The sequence below is a fragment of the Ranitomeya variabilis genome, chromosome 4 (assembly GCF_051348905.1).
Source record: "Ranitomeya variabilis isolate aRanVar5 chromosome 4, aRanVar5.hap1, whole genome shotgun sequence".
Taxonomy (NCBI): Eukaryota; Metazoa; Chordata; class Amphibia; order Anura; family Dendrobatidae; genus Ranitomeya; species Ranitomeya variabilis.
Window position 1 is genome coordinate 256,291,835 of NC_135235.1, and position 25,473 is coordinate 256,317,307.

The 25,473-nt window shown below is 45.4% G+C and overlaps 1 protein-coding gene across 10 annotated transcripts in view; it reads left to right on the plus strand.

Annotated features, from left to right (window-relative positions):
• LOC143764221 (uncharacterized) overlaps nt 1–25,473 on the plus strand; it is a 321,683-nt gene that overhangs the window by 50,589 nt on the left and 245,621 nt on the right. For all 10 annotated transcript variants that reach the window (XM_077249606.1, XM_077249602.1, XM_077249607.1 and 7 more), the window contains 4 exons: nt 14,723–14,834; nt 19,130–19,217; nt 19,297–19,485; nt 20,280–20,388. In XM_077249606.1, the coding sequence (XP_077105721.1) occupies nt 19,306–19,485; nt 20,280–20,388 (289 nt within the window). In that variant the 5' untranslated portion in view covers nt 14,723–14,834; nt 19,130–19,217; nt 19,297–19,305. The remainder of the gene's footprint in view (nt 1–14,722; nt 14,835–19,129; nt 19,218–19,296; nt 19,486–20,279; nt 20,389–25,473) is intronic.

Here is a 25,473-nt window from a genome sequence, read left to right on the forward strand (position 1 = left end):
TTTAGAGCACTTCTTCCACTGCGGCAGAGGCTGGGCAGGAGCAGTGGGGTAACGGTCGAGTGTCAAGGCAGCAGCGTGTAAGTATACCTGGCTGACTGTTTACTGTATCCTCACTTTAGTATTCTTGAATCTTCCTTTCTTTACTTTCCTCTTTCTTTACAATTTTCTTCTGGACTCCTTTTTTATCTTGACTTTCCTTATTCATGCCATTTCTCAGCCTCTGTTTTCTTTCTTTTCCTTATGTTAATGTATACAACATTTAATGTCTTCATTTATGTTTTAGATTTCGGAACGGGATGAGGACCTCATTGACAACAATATGCTCATCTCCGTGGTCCATGAGCGAGTCCTGTTGTGGGACACCCGGGTTCCACAGCACTTGGACAACGTGACGATCCGGCGCCTATGGAATGAGGTGGCCAAAGCGATGTGGGATGGCTGGGACAATGCCCCGACTCGGGTCCGAACTGCATTTTGTAAGTATTGCAATGCAGTGTGAAGCAGCAGAGACCTTGGCTGTGCTCACACAACTGTGTGTGATGAGAGAAACTCTCAGGAGTTTCTCTCATCACACACAGTTGTGTGAGCTCGGCCAAAAGTACATTGTCTAACCATTATGTTTTGTTTTTTTCAACAGTGCTCAAAGTCAAAACACGTTGGCGTTCGATGAAGGACCGCTTCAACAAGGACCTGCGTCAAGAGAGCCTTGTTCCCAGTAGTTCTGGAGCAAGGATCCGAAAGTATAAATACCATCGCATTCTGGCATTTTTAAGACCGATCCTTGCCCAGAGAACGTAAGTATTTCTCCTGTGCATTAGGTTGTGTTGTATTGCCGTAATCTGTATGCTTCTATTCAACAGGAGTTGGCGTTTGGTAAATTTTTGGTATTAATTTTTTTTTCCTTTGTTCACAGCACATGGAGCAGCACTGTTGACCCAGGTTCTGGAGTGGTCCTTCATCAGACAGCCACGGACCCGTCCCAGCCATCCAGCAGCGCTGCAGCAAGTGGGCTTGCCACACTAACTGGAGACCAGGAAGCTGGTCCATCAGGTGTTCCCCTTTCCCAGTCCTCTGCCTCTGCCCCTTTTTTTTGGGCTCCTCGCGGCAGAGGGCATCGGACAGGTCACTCATGCCCGAATTTTTGCACTTGAGCTCGGTTTTTCACGATGAACTCAAGGCTTTGAGTGACCGACTGGATACTGCCATTAGCCATATGAATATGCAGCGCCCCAGAGACCTGGTCGTTGCAGTAAGGGGAGTGATGGTACGTCTGATGGCACCAAAGGAGTTCACCTGACCAGGTATCACAGGCACCAATACACTTCACAGTCTGGCCTCCAGGGGGAGCAAAGGGCACTATGTATTAGGCCACTCCTCACAATCTGGTAAAACTGGGGGTTGGATAGGAAGTTAGTGAGAAGCTGACTGGGTTTTGCCCAGGCAACACCTAGTGAGAGAAGGGGTTGCTTGAGAAGATTCAGGGGGGTCCCTGTCAGGGGTGGGATCCTGACAGAGGCCTAGCGAACAGACAGAACGTTACGGAACCACGCCTGTACTGATTTGCGGCGGTGTCTTAAGAAAGGACAAGAAGCGAGGTTTATTGTGAAGCAGTGAGAAACGAGATCGCAGCAAAAAGGAGATAATACCAGTAGGAGTCGTGCTGTAAGACCGAGGCAACATCCTACTGAGGCGCGTCGCCGGTGTCCGGAACGCCGAGGAAGTATTGGGCTCCAAGCATTACTTCAAACAGCGGCAGGACAGTTAATTATAGGTTGGCTGTCTCACCTAAATCACCTAAGCAGACATAGGGGGCAACTGTGGGAGAGGGGCGTCACTAGGGTCCCGGAAGAACTACAGGCCTACCCGTCATACGGGTGCGTCCTAGCCATATCATCTGGGGGACGGAGAAGAACATCAGAAAAGATACGAGTTGTGGGAAAGAACATCAGAATAAGACACAACAGTTGTGAGGACTATCCCGTGGTGCTCAGCAGGGAAGTACTACAACATACAGGCGCTAGTAGGGAGGCACTGATCTCCACCTGTGAAGGGAACTCTGGAGGTGCCTTCGGACCGGCCGGTCTCAGCCAGCCGTGTTAGCAGTGCTCCGGATTGCGGATCCTGAGGCCTACAGTAAAGAGGTAAAGAGACTGCAACCCTGTGTCCTCGTTATTTCCTCACACCACGCACCACCACCTTTAATTGGACGCCCCTTAGCAGGGTCACGGACCGGGTCAGGCCACCGTGACAACCCCAAGACCGAGACTGAGAGGCCCGGTACCGAGTGCCCCGCGGCCCTGCGTCTGGGGGCGCTCCAACTACACGTATCCAGGAGGTCACCAAAATGCCTTGACCAAGTAAAAGCTGACCTCCAGAGGCCAGCACATCATTTTTTTTTAACCAAATTGAACAAGGCATGTCGGAACACCTTACGCCTGATCTCCAGCTTAGTGTCATGCAGGCCTGCAATGCTGCTTACGTGCAGGCTGTGCAGCAGAGTCGGTATTTTCAGCAGACAGTGGCGGCATATCCACCTGTGCCCACACTGTCACGATTGACCTCAATGCCGACCTCTGTTGCATACCACTGCACGGCCACCTCCATTCCTAGCACTGCCGGACACCAGTACAGCACCACCACCATGCCGAGTGCTGTAGGACAGCCCAACGCCACCACCATGACAACCGCTGCTCCTGCTTGGACCTCCTCCACTGACACCACGATGCAGCAGGAGGACCCTGGCATGGCCTTCCGCACCGCCACCACGATGCAGCAGCAGGACCCTGGTATGGCCTTCCGCTCCACCACCAACACGATGCAGCAGGACCCAGGCATGGCCTTCCGCTCTACGAGGACAATGGACCCTGGCATGGCCTTCCGCACCACGACGATGCAGCAGGACCCTGGCATGGCCTTCGGCTCTACGAGCACAATGGACCCTGGCATGGCCTTCCGCTCTACGAGCACTATGGACTCTGGCATGGCTGCACGCTCTACGAGCACTATGGACTCTGGCATGGCTGCACGCTCTACGAGCACTATGGATTCCGGCATGGCTGCACGCTCTACGAGCACTATGGACTCTGGCATGGCTGCACGCTCTATGAGCACTATGGACTCTGGCATGGCTGCACGCTCTACGAGCACTATGGATTCTGGCATGGCTGCACGCTCTACGAGCACTATGGACTCTGGCATGGCTGCACGCTCTATGAGCACAGTGCAGCCGGACCCTGACAGGTCACCCACCATGACCATGCAACGACATATGAGCCCACTGAGGCTTCCCAGAACCCGGCGATCCCAGAAAAGGAAAAAAAATTAAACAATGCGTACTATCAGTATTCCTCCCCCCTCACCTCCCAGTGTGTCTGTAATGTCAGGTTTGTCTCACCCTTCCAGTGCGTTTCAGGCCTCTCATGTGTCAAGCCCCATCCCCGAACTACCAGACCCCACTAGCTTAATTGCCCCTTCTCCTGCCACCCCTGCTTCGTCCACACTTAGCCAGGCTTCACACCCCCCATTTCCATCACTCTACCCCAAGCAGGCGCAGTTAAATAAAAATTTGGTTTATAAGAAAATAAATAATATTGTTTTTTTGCCCCCAGTTATGTGTGGTTTAATTGTGTCTTTCGCCACCGGCAATACACACCGTGCACCGCACACTTAATTTTTGGCCACATCATAGCTCCAGTAGTTAGCAAGTAAAAGACTGCAGCTTTATGTGTCTTTAGTATAGATATATGAGGTTGGCCAAAAAATGTATACTTGTATTTTATCCATAATCTCTTCGTTCTGCTTAGTCTGTGACTAGTGTTGCAGACTGAAGAGAAAATGGTGGCAATACAATGCAGATGTATACTCAACAGGTCAGGTGTCCAAAAACTCATTAGTTAGGACACCTGACCTGGTGAGTAGAGAACTGCCTTGTATAACCTCCATTTTCTCTTCTGTATATGTAATCTATTTCTCACAAAGTGAAGGGACGATGGTGGTCATACAAGGCATATCTATGCTCACCTGGACATGTGTCAGAAATAGTGAATTCATGAGGCTGTTATATGTGCATCATGAATTCATTATTTCTGACACCTGACTTGATGAGTATTATTATTATTCTTTTTTTATAGTAGTATAGATCTGTTTTGTATTACAGCCATTGTCTCTTCAGTCTGCGTCCAATGGATACTGCAGAACAGAATCAGGACGCAATGACGTCAACAACATTACCACTAAAACAACATGGCTGCCGTCACACTAGCAGTATGTGGTCAGTATTTTACATCAGTATTTGTAAGCCTAAACCAGGAGTGGAACAATTAGAGGAAAAGTATAATATTAACATATTTAGCACCTCAGCATTTATCACCCACTCCTGGTTTTGGCTTACAAATACTGATATTAAATACTGACCAAATACTGCTAGTGTGAGGGCAGCCTTGGTTTGTAGAGGAAATACATAGGAGACACAGTCAAGATACTAAAACATAAAGTTTATTAACAAGAAATATTAGTAACATTTAAGAAAATAACTGGTACAGACAAAATCCCAACAGGACATTTACACAACATTATCCTGCCATGACACACGTCCAATATCTGATTCAAAAAAGGCAGCAAATTGGTTCCGCATGTGGCCAACTTCAGCAGTTGACCGCAGCGGGTGATGCTGGTAATTGGGCAATGGGTGTGCAATTGGTTCATCCAGTTCAATGTTGGGCCGCTCCTTAGCCATTATGTAATTGTGCAGAACCACACAGGCTTTGACCACCTTGTCGACTGTCTCCATTTTTAGATTAATGGCTGATGCAAGAATGCGCCATTTTGAGACTAGAATACCAAACGTACACTCTACAGTTCTTCGGGCCCTGGTAACTCTGTAGTTAAAAATCCTTTTAGTGTGGTTTAAGTCCCAACTGGAATATGGCTTCAGTAGGTTTTCACACATCTGAAAGGCCTCATCCCCAACTATAACAAATGGCATCGGTGGACCTTGAGTGTTGGGGAGAGGTCGTGGCCGTGGAAAATTAAAATTTTTGCCATACAAATGGCGGCCCATATCCGAGTTTTTAAAAGTCTGAGAATCATTGCCACGACCAAAAGCTCCAATGTCCACGGCGATGAAACGACAGTCCGCATCGGCTATTGCCATGAGCACAACAGAAAAATATTTTTTATAACTTTAGTACTCCAATCCTGTTCTGGCTGGTTTGATACTGCGGATGTGCTTTCCATCCACCACTCCCAAACAGCACACACTTCAGAATTTTTCAGCAATTGCCATCCACATGTCCGCGGTGGGTAGGGGTTTAAACTCATCCCGGAAAACATTCCACAAAGCCCGGCAGGTGTCCACAACTATTCCAGACAGGGTGGAAATTCCAAGCCGGTATTGTAAGTGGAGGGATGATAAACTCTCTCCGGTTGCCAGAAATCTGGAAGAAAATAAAAATAAAAAAAAATTACAATCAATTCTATTTATGGTGTTGTTATGCTAAACACATAAAGGAAAATACAAAAAATTAATGTCAGAACACCCAAAATTACCACTAGCATTTGTTTAGATTTGTTACGTACCTTAATGTAACCAGCAGACGTTCCTCTGGTGGAATCGCTCTACGGAGCTGGGTGTCCTGTCTCCATATGGCTCCTTGGACACGAGCAAGCAAATCCCGGAAAGAGTCTTGCGACATCCTTGTATATTCCGTGAATTTGTCCGGGTTGGCATTAAGCTCGCCATACAGCGTGTGATAGGCTCCATGGCTCTCTTGGAGTTCAATAATGGAGTGTCTCCAAAAACGCCTACGCCGTCTCCTTCTCCATCTTTCGCGATTTCTGTCTTGCTCCCAAGCAAACGCACAGGCAAGAAACAGCTTGATGCTTAAATCCAGGTTGAAATAAAAGCTCTCCATGTGAAGATCCATCATGACACAGGATACAGTAGCAAACTGTTAAGATTTCAGCAGTCCTAGGGTCTATATATAGAGATCCCATAATACACGCCCTCTGTAGTCCCATTGGCGGTGTCTTGTTATCTAGATTTTTCTCCTGTAAAATTTGTCACCATGCGCACCGTTCCCGCATGCGTCTAAAAAACGCCGCTTTTGTACGTGTTTCTATGCGTTTTTTCCTGCACTTGCGGATGCGGATTAAACGCTGCGGATTCTAACGCAAATGTGAAACTAGCCTTAGCAGGGTTTCAGAGTGGATGGTGAGTTAGGAGGCAGCAGGAGGAGGAATGGCAGCTCATGTGGAGAGAGAAGCACATTTCTGCAATAAGATATGTTACAGCTTTTCTTATTCACTTTACTGTTGATGCATTTTTCTTCTTTCTATGCAAAGTTTGTTCAATGACCATTTAAGTATGCTTAGCAAACTCGTGATAGGTGCCCTCACCTGACAACATTATTATCTATGGTGATTTGTAGCAGGCACTATAAGGCTACTTTCACACTAGCATTTTTCGGCGGATGTCGCAATGCGTCGTTTAGGAGAAAAAACGCATCCTGCATCCTGCGTTTTTTCCCCACAGACTTACATTACCGACGCATTGCGATGTATCGCCACACGTTGCAACCGTCGTGCGACGGTTGCGTCGTGTTTTGGCGCACCGCCGCCACAAAAAAGTTACATGTAAGGTTTTTTTGTGCGTCTAGTCCGCCATTTTCGACCGCGCATGTGCAGCCGAAACTCCGCCCCCTCCTCCCCGGACCGTACAATGGGGCAGCGGAGGCGTCGTAAGACTGCTTCCGCTGCCCTCATTGTGCTTTTCTTTCACAGCATGCGTCGGTACGTCGGCCCGACGTACTGCGACGGGCCCGTACCGACGCTAGTGTGAAAGCAGCCTAAGGCTTCGGGCATTGTATGAAGGAAATACCCAGCCCTATTTTCTCTATGCTCTTGCCTATGATTACAGCACAATCACAGTGACTGGCATGATGCAGAGTTTTGCATATCCGTCAGTGAAGCAATGTAAATGTTGATTGTAGTAAGCGCGTCCTTTATACCTGCGCTTTATCAGTTTATTCCAGATTTGTTTCCTTTCCTCTCCCGGGTGACATTGACAAATGCGCCTCATAACATCCACTGATCAGTGGTGCCAAACATGACATCACAAAGGTCGGGCAATTTATTATTTTGATAGGTCATTAAGTTGAATGGGTTTTCTGTGTTTCGCTTTAGGACGTGTACAAGTTCGGTGTAATCGCTCTCCAGATAGAGATTTCATCACTTCTCTGTATGATCGTCCTGAGTCTCTGCTTCCTTCTCTATTCATGTTCTGAACTATTATTTGTTAAACTTGTCAAACCATTTCTTAATCGGTTTTGACAGATATTGTAGATCATAGATACTGTAGAAGTAAACGTAAAATCTCAGGAGGAGTATTCATATGAGGGGCGGAGGTGTCAGAGTGCACAATGCTATTTACAAAAGTATGTTATGTCTGATTCCCCTGCTTCTTGCCCTTTTCTACAATTCTTCATGCCTGTCTTGTTTTAGCTTGTGCAATTATATCTGAATTTCCCATTAGCCTAGTAGATATATTATCAACAGGAGGATGTGATGGCAAAGAAAAAAAAGGATCACAATTTTTCAAAAATAAATACATTAATTAAGAGATAAGCCATTTTGTTAGGGGAGATGTAATGATATACTATCATCATATTGCGCTTTAAAATGAATGGTTGTGCATATAATGTAAAGGCAACTGGAGTCCACCAGAAGGAAGTCACTTCTTTCCAGTTGCTAGGTATTCAGGCTTATCGCCAGTAAATTCTGTGTTGGGGGCTTCATGGGAAAAATGATCACATTTGCCTCTTTTATTTGCATTTTGTGCAAAGTAGAAAAGTGCTGGTTTACTGAACCTGTCCACAAGCTGCTGTAAATGGATATGTGGTTTTCCATTTGGCATGCTTGTGTCGTTCTGTGTTTGATGGCTCATAACACACTAACCCCTTCACGCTGCCGCCGTTTTTCATTTTTGCGTTTCTGTTTTTCACTCCCCTTCTTCCCAAAGCTATAACTTTTTTTTATTTTTCCATCAATATGGCCATGTGAGGGCTTGATTTTTGTGGGACGAGCTGTAATTTTGAACGACGCCATTGGTTTTACCATATTGTGTACTGGAAAACAGGAAAAAAAATTCCAAGTGCGATGAAATAAAAAAAAAAAAAGTGCAATTCCCTGTTGGATTTTTTTTTACCATGTTCGCCAAATGCTAAAACTGACCTGCCACTATGATTCTCCAGGTCATTACAAGTTCGAAGATGCTAAACGTGTATAGGTTCTTTTTTATTTACTGTAAGTAGTGAAAAAAAATCCAAATTTTGTTAAAAAAAATTGCGGCATTTTCCGAGACATGTAGTGTGTCCATTTTTCAGGATCTGGGGCCGGATGAAGGCTTTTTTTGTGTGTGTGCCGAGCTGACGTTTTTATTGATACCATTCTGATGTGGATCTTTTGATTGCCCGTTATTGCAATTTAATGCAAAGTTACAGCGACCCAAAAAAAAAAAAAAATTCTGGAGTTTTTACTTTTTTTCCGCTACGCTGGTCACCGATCGGATTAATTATTTTTATATCTTGATAAATTGGGCAATTCTGACCTCTGCAATACCAAATATGTGTATTTTTTATTGTTTTATTTTGAATGGGGGGTGATGTGAAATTTTATATATTTTTATTTTTTTAATATTTTTAAAAACATTTTTTTTTACTTTTCCCTTGCTTTAAGGCCGGGATCACACATGCGAGAAATACGTCCGAGTCTATGTATTGCTATGCGGCCACACTCTCCGCTCTTGAGTGACGGCGGCAATGCCGGGTCTCACCATGCGAGACTCGGACATATTTCTCGCATGTGTGATCCTGGCCTAATAGTCTCTGTGGGAAACTAGAAGCTGTGCTAATCCGATTGCCTCTGGTACACACGGGATGATCAGATCACCTGTGTGTAGCAGAAATGTTCACTTGCTATGAGCTCGACCGCAGGGCGTCACTCGTAGCAATCCGGCAATGACAACCACAAGGGTCTGCTGCAGGCCCCGGGTTGTCATGACAACCCATCGGCGTCATGTGACACGGGCGCCGATGGGCGGAATTAGTGACGCGCTTCCGGCGTCATCACATTAAATGCCAATTGTCAGTGATTAACAGCGGCATTTCACAGGTTAACAGACGCGTTTGGATCGCGATGCAAAGTGGAGTATATCTATGTATGTATGCATGTGTGTATATATATATATATATATATATATATATATATATATATATATATATACACTAGATGGTGGCCCGATTCTAATGCATCGGGTATTCTAGCATATGTACGTAGTTTATTTATGAAGATTTTAGAATAATACATTGAATACACAGGATTCGGCCAGCCGCGACCAATTAGCGAAGCGTGGTTCAAATCCCGCGCCAATTCGCAGCCGGACTGCGCTTGTCGCTGATTGTTTGCAGCCGGCCATGTAGTATATAACAGGCCACGTAGTATATTGCACAGCCACGTAGTATATTGCACAGCCACGTAGTATATAGCACAGCCACATAGTATATAGCACAGCCACATAGTATATAGCACAGCCACGTAGTATATAGCACAGCCACATAGTATATAGCACAGCCACATAGTATATAGCACAGCCACATAGTATATAGCACAGCCACATAGTATATAGCACAGCCACATAGTATATAGCACAGCCACGTAGTATATAGCACAGCCACATAGTATATAGCACAGCCACATAGTATATAGAACAGCCACATAGTATATAGCACAGCCACATAGTATATAGCACAGCCACGTAGTATATAGCACAGCCACGTAGTATATAGCACAGCCCACGGAGTATATAACACAGCCCATGGAGCATATAGCACAGCCACGTAGTATATAGCACAGTCCACATAGCATATAACACAGCCACGTAGTTTATAACAGCCCAGGTAGCATATAACACAGCTCACGTAGTATATAACAGCCCACGCACGCAGTATATAACACAGCCCACGTAGTGTATAACACAGCCCACGTAGTGTATAACACAGCCCCCGTAGTGTATAACACAGCCTACGTAGTGTATAACACAGGCCACGTAGTGTATAACACAGGCCACGTAGTGTATAAAACAGGCCACGTAGTGTATAGCACAGCCCACGTAGTATATTGCACAGCCCACGTAGTATATTGCACAGCCCACGTAGTATATTGCACAGCCCATGTTCTATATTGCACACCCCACGTAGTATATTGCACAGCCCACGTTCTATATTGCACAGCCACGCAGTATATTGCACAGCCCATGCAGTATATTGCACAGCCTACGCAGTACATTGCACAGCCCACGTAGTATATTGCACAGCCCACGTAGTACATTGCACAGCCCACACAGTACATTGCACAGCCCACGTAGTATATTGCACAGCCCACGTAGTATATTGCACAGCCCACGCAGTATATAGCAGCCCACGTATTATATTGCACAGCCCACATAGTATATTGCACAGCCCATGTAGTATATAGCACAGCCCACGCAGTACCTTGCACAGCCCACGTAGTATATAGCAGCCCACGTATTATATTGCACAGCCCACGTATTATATTGCACAGCCCACGTATTATATTGCACAGCCCATGCAGTATATAGCAACCCACGTATTATATTGCACAGCCCACGTATTATATTGCACAGCCCACATATTATATTGCACAGCCCACGTATTATATTGCACAGCCCACGTAGTATATAGCAGAGCCCATACAGTATATGGCACAGCCCACGTATTATATTGCAAAGCCCACGTAGTATATTGCACAGCCCACGTATTATATTGCCCAGCCCACATAGTATATTGCCCAGCCCATGTATTATATAGCACAGCCCACGCAGTATATTGCACAGCCCACGTAGTATATAGTACAGCCCACGCAGTACCTTGCACAGCCCACGTAATATATAGCAGCCCACGTATTATATTGCACAGCCCACGTATTATATTGCACAGCCCACGTATTATATTGCACAGCCCACGTAGTATATAGCACAGCCCACGGAGTATATAACACAGCCCATGGAGCATATCGCACAGCCACGTAGTATATAGCACAGTCCACATAGCATATAACACAGCCACGTAGTTTATAACAGCCCAGGTAGCCAGGGTGGATTGATTTAAATCACGCCGATTTAAATCATGATTTAAATCACGATTTAAATCAAAAGATTTTTTTCTATTTAAATCGGATCGATTTAAATCATGATTTTAATCATGATTTAAATCACTGATTTAAATCAAAAGGTTTTTTTTAATATAAATCACGATTAAAATGAGAAGTGAGAGCAGTGCGCATGTGCGCCCATAGTTACACGGACGAAACTAGGGGCAACGATCTAACGCCAGGGTGAGGGGGGGACCCCAAAGTAAGTAAAAATCTTTTTTGTTTTACTATATGGCAATAGGTAGGTGTTTAAAAGCAGCATGTCTTAATTGTATAAACTATTAATAGCCTCCACATTTTGTTCATACTGCCCCTTTAATTCCACACTTCTAGCTTGGTTTCACTTTTGGTTTAGTTTCTATTTCCATTCAGTTGACATGCCCAAACTTGTTGGATAGTCAGCATCCTACAGAAACCTCTGGAAGAGCATGGCATTGTGAATGTTACACATATACAGCCTTTATTCTACTGAGTTAAACAACTCAGCTTTATCTCATGATGGAAGAACCTTTGGATGGTAAAATATTTTCCTCAAAAAGCAGTTTATTGAAAAAAATCCGATTTAAATAAAAAAAATCCGATTTAAATCAAAAAAATCCGATTTTTTTGATTTTTAAAAAAAAACATTGATTTTTATCCACCCTGCAGGTAGCATATAACACAGCTCACGTAGTATATAACAGCCCACACACGCAGTATATAACACAGCCCACGTAGTGTATAACACAGCCCACGTAGTGTGTAACACAGCCCACGTAGTGTATAACACAGCCCACGTAGTGTATAACACAGCCTACATAGTGTATAACACAGGCCACGTAGTGTATAACACAGGCCACGTAGTGTATAAAACAGGCCACGTAGTGTATAGCACAGCCCACGTAGTATATTGCACAGCCCACGTAGTATATTGCACAGCCCATGTTCTATATTGCACAGCCACGCAGTATATTGCACAGCCCATGCAGTATATTGCACAGCCTACGCAGTACATTGCACAGCCCACGTAGTATATTGCACAGCCCACGTAGTACATTGCACAGCCCACACAGTACATTGCACAGCCCACGTAGTATATTGCACAGCCCACGCAGTACCTTGCACAGCCCACGTAATATATAGCAGCCCACGTATTATATTGCACAGCCCACGTATTATATTGCACAGCCCACGTATTATATTGCACAGCCCACGTAGTATATAGCACAGCCCACGGAGTATATAACACAGCCCATGGAGCATATCGCACAGCCACGTAGTATATAGCAAAGTCCACATAGCATATAACACAGCCACGTAGTTTATAACAGCCCAGGTCCAGGGTGGATTGATTTAAATCACGCCGATTTAAATCATGATTTAAATCACGATTTAAATCAAAAGATTTTTTTCTATTTAAATCGGATCGATTTAAATCATGATTTTAATCATGATTTAAATCACTGATTTAAATCAAAAGGTTTTTTTTAATATAAATCACGATTAAAATGAGAAGTGAGAGCAGTGCGCATGTGCGCCCATAGTTACACGGACGAAACTAGGGGCAACGATCTAACGCCAGGGTGAGGGGGGGACCCCAAAGTAAGTAAAAATCTCTTTTGTTTTACTATATGGCAATAGGTAGGTGTTTAAAAGCAGCATGTCTTAATTGTATAAACTATTAATAGCCTCCACATTTTGTTCATACTGCCCCTTTAATTCCACACTTCTAGCTTGGTTTCACTTTTGGTTTAGTTTCTTTTTCCATTCAGTTGACATGCCCAAACTTGTTGGATAGTCAGCATCCTACAGAATTTGGTAGCATATAACACAGCTCACGTAGTATATAACAGCCCACACACGCAGTATATAACACAGCCCACGTAGTGTATAACACAGCCCACGTAGTGTGTAACACAGCCCACGTAGTGTATAACACAGCCCACGTAGTGTATAACACAGCCTACATAGTGTATAACACAGGCCACGTAGTGTATAACACAGGCCACGTAGTGTATAAAACAGGCCACGTAGTGTATAGCACAGCCCACGTAGTATATTGCACAGCCCACGTAGTATATTGCACAGCCCATGTTCTATATTGCACAGCCACGCAGTATATTGCACAGCCCATGCAGTATATTGCACAGCCTACGCAGTACATTGCACAGCCCACGTAGTATATTGCACAGCCCACGTAGTACATTGCACAGCCCACACAGTACATTGCACAGCCCACGTAGTATATTGCACAGCCCACGCAGTATATAGCAGCCCACGTATTATATTGCACAGCCCACATAGTATATTGCACAGCCCATGTAGTATATAGCACAGCCCACACAGTATATAGTAATGTGGGCATCATATCCCTGTTAAAAAAAAGAATTAAAATAAAAAATCGTTATATACTCACCTTCCGTTGGCCCTGCATCCAGGCGAAGCGGTTACCGACGCTCCGGTGACCGCTCCATGCATTGCGGTCTCGCAAGATGATGACGTAGCGGTCTCGCGAGACCGCTACGTCATCATCTCGCGAGATCGCAATGGATGGAGCGGTCACCGGAGTGTAGCGAGGAGCGGGGAAGGCCTGTTCCTGATCCATGGGGCCGACGGACGGTGAGTATATAACGATTTTTTTTTTTTTTTATTATTTTTAACATTAGATCTTTTCACTATTGATGCCGCATAGGCAGCATCAATAGTTAAAAGTTGGTCACACAGGGTTAATAGCAGCAGTAACGGAGTGCGTTACACCGCGGCATAACACGGTCCGTTAACGCTGCCATTAACCCTGTGTGAGCGCTGACTGGAGGGGATTATGGAGCGGGCACTGACTGCGGGGAGGAAGGAGCGGCCATTTTGCCGCCGGACTGTGCCGTCGCTGATTGGTCGTGGCCGTTTTGCCGCGACCAATCAGCGACTTGGATTTCCATGACAGAGGCCGCGACCAATGAATATCCGTGACAGAAAGAAAGAAAGACAGACAGAAGGACAGACAGAAAGACGGAAGTGACCCTTAGACAATTGTATAGTAGATATGTATATATATATATATATATATATATATATATATATATATATATATATATATATATATATATATAATTTTTTTTATTTTTTTTTAATCTCACAATTCCACTTGCCACAAACTGTTACATTGTAAGAGTCTCAGTGTCCAGACTGCTGAAAGGGAAAGAGATATGCCTCATTCATGTGTAAAATTTACTTTGGCTCCCAAAGGACGTTTGCAAAATTCCCTGAGGACAGTAATGAGTGGCACAGCCTGTGGCATGACCAATATTAAAATCCATAAATCTTCTGGAATGATGGATTTACTATAGAGAATAAAATGGAAATGAATGGCGAGGAGAGCAGGGAGAATTGGAGGGAGTTTGAAGAAATGAGGTATAATGAGACAGAGAGGAATGAGGCAGGTAATGAGATTTATAGACGCCTCTACGTGACATATCCTCACTAATATAAAGATGGAAGACGCCTCTCTTTGTTTCCTTAGGTGTTCGGTGTCAATCTCCTGGGTACCATCCCAATTGTGACTGTCACCTGGACTGCCCGGCAGGCACGCACTTTTCCTCTGGCAGCTGCTGGGAGTGCCCCCCTGGATTTTAGTAAGTGGAAAGAGTATAGATTATTTATGTACAGTATATTCGCTCCTTCCATTTTTTTCAGAATATATTCTCCTTAAGAAACATGTTCTTTCTAATCATTTTCAATACTTGTTCACATTTTCATCACAATGTGAGAGTTTCTATTGCTGTGCCATCGGGCTGCATACTGCTGGGTACGCACAGATATCGTGTCAAGCTCAATATTTATATTGATTTCTTACTTTGTTGCAATTTCTAAAGAGATATTCACATTCTCATAAATGGGTATTGTTGGATATTTTTTTAAAAAAACAAGCAATTTTTCAATTTACTCATTATTGCAAATTTTTATCTGTTTTGAAGGTATTAATTCTATTCTGTTATTCTGTTTACAGCAGGTTGCTTTGGAGTCCGACCACTACTGCTGGACAGCGGAACACGCGCATGCAGTGCTTACAAGCTCCTTTCTATTGAACTTGCCAGCACTGTTTTTAACCTGTTTGGGATCGCTGGAGTGCATGGTAACCTCATAAACCCAGCCAGTTTCAGTTAACTGATTACAAGACAAAATGGCAGCGGTGGCCGGTCTCCTAAGCAACGAGCTGTAAACAAAAGAATATATTTCAAGAACGGCTGAAAATTTTAATAAGCAGTAAATTGCAAAAGTGCTTATGTTTACAAGCACTATCCGACCTTATCCATCTATGAAGACGGAAATAACAGTTTAAACTGCTGTCACACATCTGTTATCGAGGCAGGGGAAACTTATGATGTTAACACCATTAGAATATGAAATGGTACATGGGGCTGCAGATATTATGTGACCGCCTAAGGTGCCACTCAGTGAGCCACTAGTCAATGACTATGGATCTAGTCTGCAGGATACCCCTTCCTGCTCTACTTAGATGTTAGAAAAACATGGCTGCCTTCTTCCAGTAACAGCACCATACCTATCTACTGGCCATGTGTGGTACTGCAGCTCTCTGCCATTCAGTTACTTGGAGCTGAGCTGCAATACTAGATGCAATTTGTAGACAGCGGTAACAGTTTTTTTTAAAGAAGGCACCCTTGATTTTGCAATACTTTGCAACCCGATCTGAAACCAGACGGAAACCTAGTCACACGGACAGGTACAGTGGCAGAGGCAACTCCCCAAATCCAAACCCACTTTACTTAAAGGGGTAGAACAGGCTCACAAATAATTGTCTGACTTTATAAAAACAGACCTGTCCACAAATCGTGTCTGGTGCTGCAGCTCAGCTCTCTGAAGTAAATGCATTTGACCAACAAAACCTCAACTCGTTTTGAGAATTTTCCCTTGATAATTCAGACTTTGTGATGATCCAGCATGGGTGAAAGGGGTTAACCGACGCTGCTCATTTCCATATCAGGGGTGGAAGATGACGTTGAAACTCTATATACTTGCATCATTGGCAGCCGACAGGTGTCATGCTCATGTCGTATGCTAGTGCACAAGACATAAGCACAGTACCTGCCATCCTGCATACTACTCAGCAGGTCTATGGGGTTATAATGTCTGGGGCTGAAGTGAGCAGCACCGGGTAACCCCTGTAAGTCCAGCATATCCTAAAATGCTGGACCATTTTTCGCTTTGGATTAAAGGGGTTAACCAGTGTTACCAAAACATGTCTGTTCTTTTTCAGAAATTGCTCTGTCCCTGTTCACAGATCGGGGATTGTGTTGCAGCTCAGCTCCATATAGTGAATGGCACCGAGCTATAATACCACATTGGACCCGTAGACAAGTATGGAGCTAGTCTGCAAAAAATCAGCCAGATTTTCCTAATTGAGGACAATCCTCTTATCGCAGTGCAATAAAACTCACTAATTCTATGTCTTGCTAATTGCATTGATATTGGGTTTATGATATTTTTAGGTATAGTATTGCAGTGCTGCCCTAAACACATGTCTAGTTTTCCTAGTTATTACAAGCTTGCCTGCGGTATTAAACTGTTCCCATTCAATCATGCCACGACGTGATGTGTCCCATATTATCGCACCACTCCTTCCATTGATCTTGCTGATATTTTAGTATTCAGTGTTACTTGGTTTGACGCTTGAGTTTGACTCCAGCTGCAGGAGAAACGTCCCCGGAGACCCCACAAACCTGACATATTATTCTGTTCCATTAATAAAATTCCCTTTGTCTCATTCATATTTTCTGTATTTCTCTGCGTAAATCACACGATCTGTGATTGATGGATACAATATATCTGGGAGGTCACTGGTACATCTGCTGATATTGATTACGTGAAACCATCTTGGAGGGAAGGATTTTTTTTTTTTCCCATTTATTCCTCAATTTATCTGTCCTACATTCTTATATGTGTATAATGGCAAGCGCCCGGGGGGACGTGCTGCTGCTGAGTACAGCAGATACACGTTTATCTAGCATCACTGTAATTATGTGTAAAGTAGCTCAGATGACAAGACATGCTAATATCCTGCCCAATCCTCCACCGCCTTCCATTACAGCAAAAATGATAAATTAACTTTTATGTAGTAAAAGCTTTTCTGATTGCATAGCGGGTGGCAGTGCCCTCATTCTGACTCAATATCCCTAATAATTCAAGTGAAGGCTCCCAACGTCCCATTGTTGTAGTGTCAGGCTCCGTAGACTTCTATGGGGGACCTATAGTGTAGCGCCCCCACTGCCACAGGGCCGAGGGGTACCCGGTACCGGGCCTCTGAGTCTCTGCTCTGGGGTTGTCACGGTGGCTAGACCCGGTCCGTGACCCTGCTGAGGGGCGTACAGTAATAGATGTGATGGATGTGGATGGTGGTGGTGGTGCGGTGCTGTAAATAACGAGGACACCAGGTTGCAGTCTCTTTACCTCTTTACTGAAGGTCTCTGGGTCCTCAGTCTGGAATACGGTTCACCAGGCTGCGCAAGTCCGGCCGGTCCAATGGCACCTCCAGAGTTCTCTTTGCAGGTGGAAATCTGTGCCTACCTTCTAGCGCTTGTGTGTTGTGGTCCTCCCCTGCTGTGCTTATGGGATAGTCCCCACAACTGTTGTGTCTGTTTCTCGTGTTCCCTCACAACAACTCGATTAGATGATGTTCTGCTAATCCTCCGTCCCTCCCGGTGTTATGGTTGCGACGCACCCGTATGACGGGTAGGCTCGGAGCTCTTCCGGGACCCTAGAGTCGCCCCTCTCCACAGGTTGCCCCTCAAGTCTGCATAGGTGATTTAGGTGAGACAGCCCGCCTGTGACTGACTGTCCTGCCGTTGGTTTGAAGTATTGCTTGGAGCTAGATATATGAATACTTCCTCGGCGTTCCGGCCGCCGGTTGTGCGCCTCAGTAGGATGTTGCCTCGATCTTACAGCACGACTCCTACTGGTAATCTCCTTCTTGCTTTGATCTCGTTTCTCACTCAGCACAATATATCTCGCTTCTGATCCTTTCTTAGGGCACCGCCGCTATGCTGAGCAGGCACGGTCCCGTGACGTTCTTTCCTGTAGCCAGGCCTCTGTCAGGGTCCCAAACCTGACAGGGACCCTACCGAATCTTCCCCACAACACCCTCTGCCACAAGGTGTTGCCTGGTTCCAACCCAGTCAGCTTTCTGAACTAACTTCCTGCCTGACCCCCAGTTTACCCACACGGTGAGGAGTGGCCTAATAAATAGCACCCTTAGCTCCCCCTGGAGGCCCGACTGTGAAATGTATTGGTGTATGTGATACCTGGTTAGATGAACTCCTTCAGTGCCATCAGACGTACCATAGCCCCCCTTAGCGGCGGAGCCACAGTACTGCAACGACCAGGACTCTGGGGCGCGGCATATAGTACCTCCTATATGCCTCTGATTTTACATGAAGGCATGGACTGAGTTCTCAATGGTTGGATTTGCTGCTGATTTGAGAAGTCAATGTCATCAAATCTCATCCACATGCTGCGGATATTTTTCCTGCTGATTAGTGACGTGTAGATTTTTGCAGAATGCTGTCGATTTTTATCAATTTGCACCAGTCTCAGGGCAGATTTTTATTTGCATGCAGAAAATCCACAGCTTTAAAAAACATCCACAAACCACAGATAAAATATGCAGCTTAAAATCAATGGCGCTAGAGGGTGTAAAATCCGCTGCAAGTCAATCTATATTTGCAATGCAAAAGGTGAAATGTGGTGTAAAGCCCCAAATGTTCACAATAAAATTCATAGAGGTCTATGCCACTGTGGATTTTGCTGTAGATTTTACGCTGAGAAAATTCCACAGTGTAAGAGTCCTAGGTGAATGTGCAAGATTCTGTATAGGTTCATAGAAGAGCGTCTCTAATAATGTCTCGTCTTCTAGCTGCCCAGGAGGCTTTGCGGCACTGAGACCATGCCCAGCGGGTACAGTGAACCCTAATCCAGGGAAAAGTAACCTAATAGATTGCCAGGTAAGGTGAAGACCATATTTGATTTCATGTGTACTACATTCTGTTCTCTGATTCATTGCCACCTTTGTTTTTCCCATAGGACTGCCCAATGGGTTTCATTAATTTGGACTCTGGCCTGACCTGCAGACCGTGCCCATCTGGCTACTCCTGTGATCCCACTTCTGGTCTATTAAATCCCTGCAGCCCCGGCTATTACTCCAGGGAAGGCGAGCTGCACTGTTTCCCTTGTCCTGATGGATTTGTGTGTCCAGACGGTCGAGACTGGAAGGTTTGTAGTTGCATTTTAATAAGTGCATTGCAATTTCTAAAAACTTGGTGTAAGAATATGACCTTAGCATTTATATTTGCTTGGGTCTTTTATTTTGGGGGAAATAATTATTTAAAGGAGTTTTCAATATTATACACTTTGATTTAATATAATTGTTGCTGATTTTAACTGCGGATTTCTGAAGCTCTTAGAAATCGCATTCACTTGCATGCAGTTTTTTATTATTTCTATTTTTATGTAAGTCTGCTGTGTGTTTGTTCTTTTGCAGATTATCTCCTTGTATTTCAGCCTCCAACTTGACAGGTTACGGGCAGCTACGACATTAGTGTACCGCTCATACACTATTCACAGTGATTGCTCACAGCACTGCCATGCAAATATCGTAAAGTGCTGAGGCCGCTTTGCTATTAGCGCAGCATGGCAGTGATCAATTTCGCAGCTGCTACGTGTGTAGTAAGGCTTAAATCTCAAGCAAAATCTGCATATAGAAAATTAAAATCTTACTGTGGATCTATGAAAGATTTTGAGGTTTTACAGTTTGAACCATATCTGCTGTCAGGGAATGGAAACATTGCATTCCAAAACCTAAAACTTTTCTTAATTTATGTGTGGCTACAATCTATCCGTGCCAGTAAAATGCGTCAGATACACTGAAAGCAAGCAGAGAACTTGTAAACTAACTAAGCTAATAACAAATATGCAGAAATTTTCATTATGCAGAAATCCAAAAAACACAGAGAACACTAGAGGTCTATGGGGCTGTGCAATTCTTACTGTTGGTTCTTTCATTCCAGCTATGTCCTCCAGGACAGGAGTCAGCAGAGAATCGCACTCGCTGTGTTGATTGCCCTCCTGGATTCTTCTCTACTTGGAGCTCATCCACATGTCTGCCATGTCTGCCAGGTATCGGTTGTATCTGAACTCTTTTTTTTTCCTATCTCTTATTTTATTTAATTACTTTTCAGTGTGATGAGACGGTGCAAAGTTACTGTACTGTTATAAGGATACTTATTTTCTCAGTCATGTTACATTTTGTAATTGAGGCCGTCCTGCAGCACCATATTCCCCCTACACCCCCCCCCCCCCCCCGAGCTGTGGACCTGACAGACTGGTTGCTATGAAGCAGCCTGACACACTATATAAAAAGCAACAACTGGTAGAAACGGCATATCCATGGTAACCAGACTGTCAGAAGTGACGGCAGCGGGCCATGTGTTTATTGCCTTTTTTTAATCATATTTTTGTAAGGGCTTACAGTACTTTATATTTAGACGTTTTCTCTTGGGGAATATGCAAAAAAATTACAGTTAGTGTCACGGATCCCACTCCGTGTTGTCACTAATTTGTCACGTACTCGCTCTCAGCACGTGCCTTGGGGGTTGTGCCTGCAAGGGTACATCTATCTCCCCTCTCTCAGTCCAGCTTTCAACCTCTGTCCTATGCTGTAATGGAAGCATAAATCACACACCGACCCAGGCCACACATCCGCTCATACACGCTTCCACCACTCACCGAATACACGGGCGATGAGTCCCGGAAATTACTAATACTGTCTACCACTCATGCGGATCATACAGTTTAGGGCTATGGATTCTTTTAGAACATTCAAGGTTCAACTTGTTAAAGCTTTATGCTTTAATACAAAAAGTTTCAGTGCTTACAGTAAGAAAAAGGTATAAAAATATAATTAAAAGACTTACAGGTATGCAAAACAGTATAAAATAAACAGGAGAAAACTTACAGAAACGTCTAACTTTGTAGTCTGCTTTCTGCTTCCTGAGGGGAGGTGAATATGGAGTTGGTGGAACACATCAGCTTCCCAGGGCTGCCCTCACATGTGAATATGATTCTATGTATACAGGCCTAATTTATAGATTTACCTGGAGGTCAGATTTCTAGACCAGCCCCTCAGGTTAATATTATAATTGCTTGTTTTTGATTGGACCGTGGCCGCTCCCCTCCTCCAAACAATATATTATTTGCTCTGAGATTCCCTGTGTAAAAGTTCTCACACATAGATAGTGTCAGGCTGTAATTGACATCTCTCTTCAAAGAGCTAGGAGGTGTCAAATGTTTTCCTTTTTCTTGATTCCCAGCATGACCTCCTGGCAAGAGTGGAGACAGTAGTCTGTCTTCTCAAGATATGTATGCTGTGACCTTTGTGAGGCCTGCAGTTTCAGGACAGATGTTCAACTACTGCTAGTTACACATATAACCCTAGACCCCTAGACATATGTCACTACACACATATATACCTATACATATTTCACCACAGTTAGTATAAGGTATAACTGCAAAATCTCATTCCCTCAATCTGTGGTTTTCGGCTATATAGTTAACCCCTTCCCGACCCATGACGCCTATGTGGCGTCATGGAATGATCGCATCCCTGCAGATCGGGTGAAAGGGTTAATTCCTATTTTACCCGATCTGCAGGGAGAGGGGGAGTTGTACTTCAGCCTAGGGGGGGTGGCTTTGCCCCCACGTGGCTACGATCGCTCTGATTGGCTGTTGAAAGTGCAACAGCCAATCAGAGCAATTTGCAATATTTCACCTATGAAAATGGTGAAATATTGCAATCCAGCCATGGCCGATGCTGCAATAGCATCTGCCATGGCTGGAAATCATGTTCTGGCCCCCCCCCACCGCCCCCGATCTCCTCCCCAATCCTCCGTTCTGTCCGGTACCCCCCTCCGTCCCCCTGTTCGCTCCCCCGTGCTCCTGTCCGCTCCCCCGTGCTCCTGTCCGCTCCCCCCGTCCTCCGATCCCCCCCCCTGTGCTCCGATCCACCCCCCCACCATCCCCTCATACTTACCGATCCTCCCGAAGTCGGTCCGTCTTCTCCCTGGGCGCCGCCATCTTCCAAGATGGCGGGCGCATGCTCAGTGCGCCCAAAGAATCTGCCGGCTGGCAGATTCGTTACAAGTACATTTTGATCGCTGTGGTAGGTTCTACCACAGCGATCAAAATAAAAAAATAATAAATAAACCCCCCCCTTTATCACCCCCATAGGTAGGGACAATAATAAAATAAAGAAAATATTTTTTTTTCTTTTTCCACTAGGGTTAGGGTTAGAACTAGGGTTAGAACTAGGGGTAGGGTTAGGGGTAGGGTTAGGGTTACGGGTAGGGTTAGGGTTAGGGGTAGGGTTATGGCATGTGCACACAGAGCGGATCGGCCGCGGATCCGCAGCGGATCGGCCGCGGATCCGCAGCGGATCGGCCGCGGATCGGCAGCGGATCGGCCGCGGATCCGCAGGGGATCGGCAGCGGATCGGCAGCGGATCGGCCGCGGATCCGCAGCGGATCGGCCGCGGATCCGCAGCGGATCGGCCGCGGATCGGCAGCGGATCGGCCGCGGATCCGCAGCGGATCGGCCGCGGATCGGCAGCGGATCGGCCGCGGATCCGCAGCGGATCGGCCGCGGATCGGCAGCGGATCGGCCGCGGATCGGCAGCGGATCGGCCGCGGATCCGCAGCGGATCGGCAGCGTATCCGCAGCGGATTGGCCGCGGATCTGCAGCGGATTGGCAGCGGATTGGGCGCGGATCCGCAGCGGATTGGCCGCTGCGAATTCGAAGCAGTTTTCCATCAGGTTTACAGTACCATGTACACCTAAGGAAAACCAAATCCGCTGTGCCCATGGTGCGGAAAATTCCGTGCAGAAACGCTGCATTGTATTTTCCGCAGCATGTCAATTCTTTGTGCGGATTCCGCAGCGTTTTACACCTGTTCCTCAATAGGAATCCGCAGGTGAAATCCGCACAAAAAAACACTGGAAATCTGCTGTAAATCCGCAGGCAAAACGCAGTGCCTTTTACCTGCAGATTTTTCAAAAATCGTGCGGAAAAATCTCACATGAATCCGCAACGTGGGCACATAGCCTTAGGGTTAGGGTTGGAATTAGAGTTAGGGTTGGAATTAGGGCTAGGGTTTGAAATAGGGTTAAGATTAGGCTTGTGGTTAGGGTTACGGATAGGGTTAGGGGTGTGTTGGGGTTACAGTTGTGGTTAGGGTTGGGATTAGGGTTACGGTTGGGATTAGGGTTAGGATTAGGGTTGGAATTAGGGTTACGGTTGTGTTGCGGTTAGGGTTGTGGTTAGGGGTGTGTTGGGGTTAGGGTTGTGATTAGGGTTATGGCTACAGTTGGGATTAGGATTAGGGGTGTGTTGGGGTTAGTGTTGAAGTTAGAATTGAGGGGTTTCCACTGTTTAGGCACATCAGGGGTCTCCAAACGCAACATGGCGCCACCATTGATTCCAGCCAATCTTGCGTTCAAAAAGTCAAATGGTGCTCCCGCCCTTCCAAGCCCCGACGTGCGCCCAAACAGTGGTTTACCCCCACATTTGGGGTACCAGCGTACTCAGGACAAACTGGGCAACAACTGTTGGGGTCCAATTTCTCCTGTTACCCTTGCAAAAATAAAAAATTACTTGCTAAACATAATTTTTGAGGAAAGAACAATTATTTTTTATTTTCACAGCTCTTCGTTATAAACTTCTGTGAAGCACTTGGGGGTTGAAAGTGCTCACCACACATCTAGATAAGTTCCTTCGGGGGTCTAGTTTCCAAAATGGGGTCACTTGTGGGGTGTTTCTACTGTTTAGGCACATCAGGGGCTCTGCAAATGTAATGTGACGCCCGCAGACCATTCCATCAAAGTCTGCATTTCAAATGTCACTACTTCCTGTCATGATTCTCAATGGCGAGAGAACATAGCCCAGCATATATAAGAACTAGCTCTTGGAAGATGGAATCTAAACTGACCATGAACTAAACCTGCCGCACAATTAACAGTGGCCGGGTAGCGTGCCTACGTTTTATCCCTAGACGCCCAGCGCCAGCCGGAGGACTAACTAATCCTAGCAGAGGAAAATACAGTCCTGGCTCACCTCTAGAGAAATTTCCCCAAAAGGCAGACAGAGGCCCCCACATATATTGGCGGTGATTTTAGATGAAATGACAAACGTAGTATGAAAATAGGTTTAGCAAAATCGAGGTCCGCTTACTAGATAGCAGGAAGACAGAAAGGGCACTTTCATGGTCAGCTGAAAACCCTATCAAAACACCATCCAGAAATTACTTTAAGACTCTAGTATTAACTCATAACACCAGAGTGGCAATTTCAGATCACAAGAGCTTTCCAGACACAGTAACGAAACAGCAGCTGTGAACTGGAACAAAATGCAAAAACAAACAAGGACGAAAGTCCAACTTAGCTGGGAGTTGTCTAGTAGCAGGAACATGCAAAGAAAGGCTTCTGATTACATTGTTGACCGGCATGAAACTGACAGAGGAGCAAGGTTATATAGAGACTCCCACATCCTGATGGGAACAGGTGAACAGAGAGGATGATGAACACAAGTTCAATTCCACCAGTGGCCACCGGGGGAGCCCAGAATCCAATTTCACAACAGTACCCCCCCCCTCAAGGAGGGGGCACCGAACCCTCACCAGAACCACCAGGGCGATCAGGATGAGCCCTATGAAAGGCACGGACAAGATCGGAGGCATGAACATCAGAGGCAGTCACCCAAGAATTATCCTCCTGACCGTATCCCTTCCATTTGACCAGATACTGGAGTTTCCGTCTGGAAACACGGGAGTCTAAGATCTTTTCCACAACGTACTCCAACTCACCCTCAACCAACACCGGAGCAGGAGGCTCAACGGAAGGCACAACCGGTACCTCATACCTGCGCAATAATGACCGATGAAAAACATTATGAATAGAAAAAGATGCAGGGAGGTCCAAACGGAAGGACACAGGGTTAAGAATCTCCAATATCTTGTACGGGCCGATGAACCGAGGCTTAAACTTAGGAGAAGAAACCCTCATAGGGACAAAACGAGAAGACAACCACACCAAGTCCCCAACACAAAGCCGAGGACCAACACGACGACGGCGGTTGGCAAAAAGCTGAGTCTTCTCCTGGGACAACTTCAAATTGTCCACTACCTGCCCCCAAATCTGATGCAACCTCTCCAC